Below are 6,000 nucleotides of genomic sequence, written 5' to 3'. Positions count from 1 at the left end.
AGTTCTGTCTTCATCGAGGAGGAGGAAGATGAGGAGGAGGAGAGAAGGAAAGGAGGGATGAGGAGGAGGAGAGGAGGAGAGAAGGAAAGGAGGGATGAGGAGGAGAAGAAAAGGAGGAGGAGGAGAGAAGAAAAGGAGGGATGAGGAGGAGGGGAGGAGGAGAGAAGGAAAGGAGGGATGAGGAGGAGGGGAGGAGGAGAGAAGGAAAGGAGGGATGAGGAGGAGGAGAAGGAGGAAAGGAGCAATGAGGAGAAGGAGAGAAGGAAAGGAGGAATGAGGAGAAGAGAAGGAAAGGAGGAATGAGGAGGAGGAGAGAAGGAAAGGAGGAATGAGGAGGAGGAGGAGAAGGAGGAGGGGGGAAGTTGACTTCTTCACTTTTCCCATCAAACCTCCATGATGTTGATAGATTGTAGCGATGGATGAAACTGCAATAAATAGGGAGAGAGAAATAGGTACATGTGACTGTTGTTAATCAGCGCTATCCTGTCCTGTCAGAGGAAGAGGACTGAGACATCACCTGTTACCAGTCCTGTGAGAGGAAGAGGACTGAGACATCATCTGTTACCAGTCCTGTCAGAGGAAGAGGACTGAGACATCACCTGTTACCAGTCCTGTCAGAGGAAGAGGACTGAGACATCATCTGTTACCAGTCCTGTCAGAGGAAGAGGACTGAGACATCACCTGTTACCAGTCCTGTGAGAGGAAGAGGACTGAGACATCACATGTTACCAGTCCTGTCAGAGGAAGAGGACTGAGACATCATCTGTTACCAGTCCTGTCAGAGGAAGAGGACTGAGACATCACCTGTTACCAGTCCTGTCAGAGGAAGAGGACTGAGACATCATCTGTTACCAGTCCTGTCAGAGGAAGAGGACTGAGACATCACCTGTTACCAGTCCTGTCAGAGGAAGAGGACTGAGACATCACCTGTTACCAGTCCTGTGAGAGGAAGAGGACTGAGACATCATCTGTTACCAGTCCTGTCAGAGGAAGAGGACTGAGACATCACCTGTTACCAGTCCTGTGAGAGGAAGAGGACTGAGACATCATCTGTTACCAGTCCTGTCAGAGGAAGAGGACTGAGACATCACCTGTTACCAGTCCTGTCAGAGGAAGAGGACTGAGACATCACCTTTTACCAGTCCTGTCAGAGGAAGAGGACTGAGACATCATCTGCATCCCAAATAGCACCCTATACCCTATATAGTGTACTACTTTTGTCCAGGGTCCATAGGGTGTAGGGTGCCATTTGAGACACCCACTGCAGGAGGAGGTAGAGGGGGTGACATTATGTTTAAAATAACATGCTAATCTAATGTCGTTGCCTCAGTTTACCAATCAGAGCATTTGTTGGGTATCTCTGTAGGAAAAGAGGAAGGTTCAAGAACGTGGATAAAATAACACTTACACATTGTCCCTGTCAGTAATCATACATATTAATGAATTGTTGCTGTTGTCAGAGCAGTTATGTTGTTTCCTGCTCTGTCCTTGTCAGTCTCAGCGATCTGTCCAGCCAACTTTGGTCTTTGACAGATAAAACCATCATCACCATTGATCACAATAAGTCATCGGTTAGTGAAGCCAGGCAAGAACACTTAGCGATGTCAGGCTAGATTGTTTAGGTGAGACGAGAAGGAAGGGAATCGATCTCCATAAAAGCCACTTTCCTATCCAGCCCCCCCCCCCCCCCCCCCCTCTCGCATATCTACTACCTCTCCTATAGTGTTATCTACTACCTCTCCTATAGTGTTATCTACTACCTCTCCTATAGTGTTATCTACTACCTCTCCTATAGTGTTATCTACTACCTCTCCTATAGTGTTATCTACTACCTCTCCTATAGTGTTATCTACTACCTCTCCTATAGTGTTATCTACTACCTCTCCTATAGTGTTATCTACTACCTCTCCTATAGTGTTATCTACTACCTCTCCTATAGTGTTATCTACTACCTCTCCTATAGTGTTATCTACTACCTCTCCTATAGTGTTATCTACTACCTCTCCTATAGTGGTATCTACTACCTCTCCTATAGTGTTATCTACTACCTCTCCTATAGTGTTATCTACTACCTCTCCTATAGTGTTATCTACTACCTCTCCTATAGTGTTATCTACTACCTCTCCTATAGTGTTATCTACTACCTCTCCTATAGTGTTGTCAACTACCTCTCCTATAGTGTTGTCTACTACCTCTCCTATAGTGTTATCTACTACCTCTCCTATAGTGTTATCTACTACCTCTCCTATAGTGTTATCTACTACCTCTCCTATAGTGTTGTCTACTACCTCTCCTATAGTGTTATCTACTACCTCTCCTATAGTGTTATCTACTACCTCTCCTATTGTGTTGTCTATGAAGCAGCAATATTCATACTAACATTGCAGTCAGAATGAATCTGTGTATTGGTCATTCTGAGTGGCTGTGGACAGTGGAAGGTAGCTATTCCCAATGTAGCCCATCAAGACAACACACACGAACACACGCAGACACACCGATTGACTCTCTGCAACGTTCTGACCTCAGTTCCTTTGTTTTGTCTTTGTTTTAGTATGGTCAGGGCGTGAGTTGGCGTGGGCAGTCTATGGGGTGGTGTACTTTCTGATGCAGATCTACCCTGGGGTGGTGTACTATCTGATGCAGATGACCCCTCTGATCGATTGGCTGGTGGCTTCAGTACAAAGACTAAGGATGGTCCCCAAAAAGCACCCTATTCCCCACGTAGCCCATAGGCACTGTAGTGCGCTATATAGGGAGAATGAAAAGTAGTTCACTGTACAGGGAATAGGGTGCTTAATATAACCTAATATCCAACGTTTTCAACAGAGAAGCTGTCTTCTTCAGGGTATAATAACAAACACTGCTGGGTCACTAGTTTATATAGTGTCAAAAGACACACACAGGTGTCTGTAATCATGGCTGGGTGTGGCCTGATATCATTGGTTAATTCTCAGATATAAAAATAACATACAGAAAGCATAAATGGATAGCATACAATCTAGATACAATTTGGCTCCATAGACCTAAAATGAATACATCGTCAGGTAGACAATGTGGTGCTAAATGTAGCACATGAAGTGATTGCTTACCACAGTGTGTGATACGTACTTGACTTAATGGCTTCAGTCCTCCGCTGTTCGTTCATTCATCCATACATCTCTCTATTTCTCTGTCTCTCTCTGTCTCTCTCTCTCTCTCTCTCTCCACCACCTCTCTCTCTCTCTCTCTCTCTCTCTCTCTCTCTCTCCACCACCTCTCTCTCTCTCTCTCTCTCTCTCTCTCTGTCTCTCTCTCTCTCTCTCTCTGTCTCTCTCTCTCTATCTCTCTCTCTCTCTCCTCTCTCTGTCTCTCTCTCTCTCTCCTCTCTCTGTCTCTCTCTCTCTCTCTGTCTCTCTCTGTCTCTCTCTCTCTCCTCTCTGTCTCCCTCTCTCTCTCTCCTCTCTCTCTCCTCTCTCTGTCTCTCTCTCTCTCTCTGTCTCTCTCTCTCTGTCTCTCTCTCTCTCTCTCTCTCTCTCTCTCTCTCTCTCTCTCTCTCTCTCTCTCCAGTCATTCATCTATGTACCTTGCTCCGTAGCAGTCCTCCAGAGCAGTGTTCTGGAGTGCTCGCCATCGACGGCGGTTTGACCTTGTCTTTACCGGAGCTGGAGTCGTTGTCCTTGATGATGTCATACTGCCGACAGAACAAGGCGATTACAGCTGTGTGGGGGGGTGGGGGTTAGGTTGGAAGGGGGGCGGGGGTTGGGGGGGAAGGGGGGGGGTAGACAAGAGACATACTGTCATTGTCACTCACAGGCTTGTCATCACTTCCTGTTATTGTAACCTGGGGTTGTAGAGGCATGTTGAAAAGGTAGCTGGCTCATTCCCAGGGAGTATATGGTGGTGATCACAGGTGGAGTGTTTGTTGGTGATCACAGGCGCTAGGCTACCTGCTCTAACCACTAGGCTACCTGCTCTAACCACTAGGCTACCTTCTCTAACCACTAGGCTACCTGCTCTAACCACTAGGCTACCTGCTCTAACCACTAGGCTACCTGCTCTAACCACTAGGCTACCTGCTCTAACCACTAGGCTACCTGCTCTAACCACTAGGCTACCTGCTCTAACCCCTAGGCTACCTGCTCTAACCACTAGGCTACCTGCTCTAACCACTAGGCTACCTGCTCTAACCACTAGGCTACCTGCTCTAACCACTAGGCTACCTGCTCTAACCACTAGGCTACCTGCTCTAACCACTAGGCTACCTGCTCTAACCACTAGGCTACCTGCTCTAACCACTAGGCTACCTGCTCTAACCCCTAGGCTACCTGCTCTAACCACTAGGCTACCTGCTCTAACCACTAGACTACCTGCTCTAACCACTAGGCTACCTTCTCTAACCACTAGGCTACCTGCTCTAACCACTAGGCTACCTTCTCTAACCACTAGGCTACCTTCTCTAACCACTAGGCTACCTGCTCTAACCACTAGGCTACCTTCTCTAACCACTAGGCTACCTTCTCTAACCACTAGGCTACCTTCTCTAACCACTAGGCTACCTTCTCTAACCACTAGGCTACCTGCTCTAACCACTAGGCTACCTGCTCTAACCAGTAGGCTACCTGCTCTAACCACTAGGCTACCTGCTCTAACCACTAGGCTACCTGCTCTAACCACTAGGCTAACTTCTCTAACCACTAGGCTACCTGCTCTAACCACTAGGCTACCTGTCTCTAACCACTAGGCTACCTTCTCTAACCCTAACCCTTTCACCCCACTGCAGGGACTGTGTAATCCGAACCATCCGTCGACTGACCACCTGAGAGGTGGTCGTGGAGTTGCAAAATTCTTACAAAACGTTCCCAAAATTCAATTTCAAATCTGGGAACTCTTCTAAATCAAATCAAATTGTATTTCTCACGTGTTTCGTAAAACAAACGGAGTAGACTAACAGTGAAATGCTTACTTACGGGCCAATATCAACAATGGAAAATTATAGAAAAACAATAACACAAAGAATAAATACACAATGAGTAACGATAATTTGGCTTTGTACACATGGTACCAGTACTGAGTTGATGTGCAGCAGTACGAGGTAATAACTAGGCTATGTACACATGGTACCAGTACTGAGGTAATAACTTGGCTATGTACACATGGTACCAGTACTGAGGTAATAACATGGCTATGTTCACATGGTACCAGTACTGAGGTAATAACTAGGCTATGTACACATGGTACCAGTACTGAGGTAATAACTAGGCTATGTACACATGGTACCAGTACTGAGGTAATAACTAGGCTATGTTCACATGGTACCAGTACTGAGGTAATAACTAGGCTATGTTCACATGGTACCAGTACTGAGGTAATAACTTGGCTATGTACACATGGTACCAGTACTGAGGTAATAACATGGCTATGTACACATAGTACCAGTACTGAGGTAATAACTAGGCTATGTACACATGGTACCAGTACTGAGGTAATAACTAGGCTATGTACACATGGTACCAGTACTGAGGTAATAACTAGGCTATGTTCACATGGTACCAGTACTGAGGTAATAACTAGGCTATGTACACATGGTACCAGTACTGAGGTAATAACTAGGCTATGTTCACATGGTACCAGTACTGAGGTAATAACTTGGCTATGTACACATAGTACCAGTACTGAGGTAATAACTAGGCTACGTTCACATGGTACCAGTACTGAGGTAATAACTAGGCTATGTACACATGGTACCAGTACTGAGGTAATAACATGGCTATGTACACATGGTACCAGTACTGAGGTAACAACTAGGCTATGTTCACATGGTACCAGTACTGAGGTAATAACTTGGCTATGTACACATGGTACCAGTACTGAGGTAATAACTAGGCTATGTACACATGGTACCAGTACTGAGGTAATAACTTGGCTATGTACACATGATACCAGTACTGAGGTAATAACTAGGCTATGTACACATGGTACCAGTACTGAGGTAATAACTAGGCTATGTTCACATGGTACCAG

At 45.9% G+C, this 6,000-nt stretch overlaps 1 protein-coding gene across 1 annotated transcript in view; it reads right to left on the bottom strand.

The window, feature by feature from the left end:
* LOC118965482 (fibronectin type III domain-containing protein 4-like) overlaps positions 1–6,000 on the bottom strand; it is a 72,106-nt gene that overhangs the window by 563 nt on the left and 65,543 nt on the right. The window contains exons 5-6 of the mRNA XM_036984576.2: positions 3,563–3,696; positions 1–425 (exon numbers count right to left, since the gene is read on the bottom strand). The exon at positions 1–425 is cut by the window's left edge and continues 563 nt beyond it. Coding sequence (XP_036840471.1) covers positions 384–425; positions 3,563–3,696 — 176 coding nt within the window. The 3' untranslated portion in view covers positions 1–383. The remainder of the gene's footprint in view (positions 426–3,562; positions 3,697–6,000) is intronic.

Source organism: Oncorhynchus mykiss, chromosome 8, assembly GCF_057628025.1.
Source record: "Oncorhynchus mykiss isolate SJ-2025 chromosome 8, ASM5762802v1, whole genome shotgun sequence".
Classification (NCBI taxonomy): Eukaryota; Metazoa; Chordata; class Actinopteri; order Salmoniformes; family Salmonidae; genus Oncorhynchus; species Oncorhynchus mykiss.
This window is presented reverse-complemented; position numbering and strand designations above follow the sequence as displayed.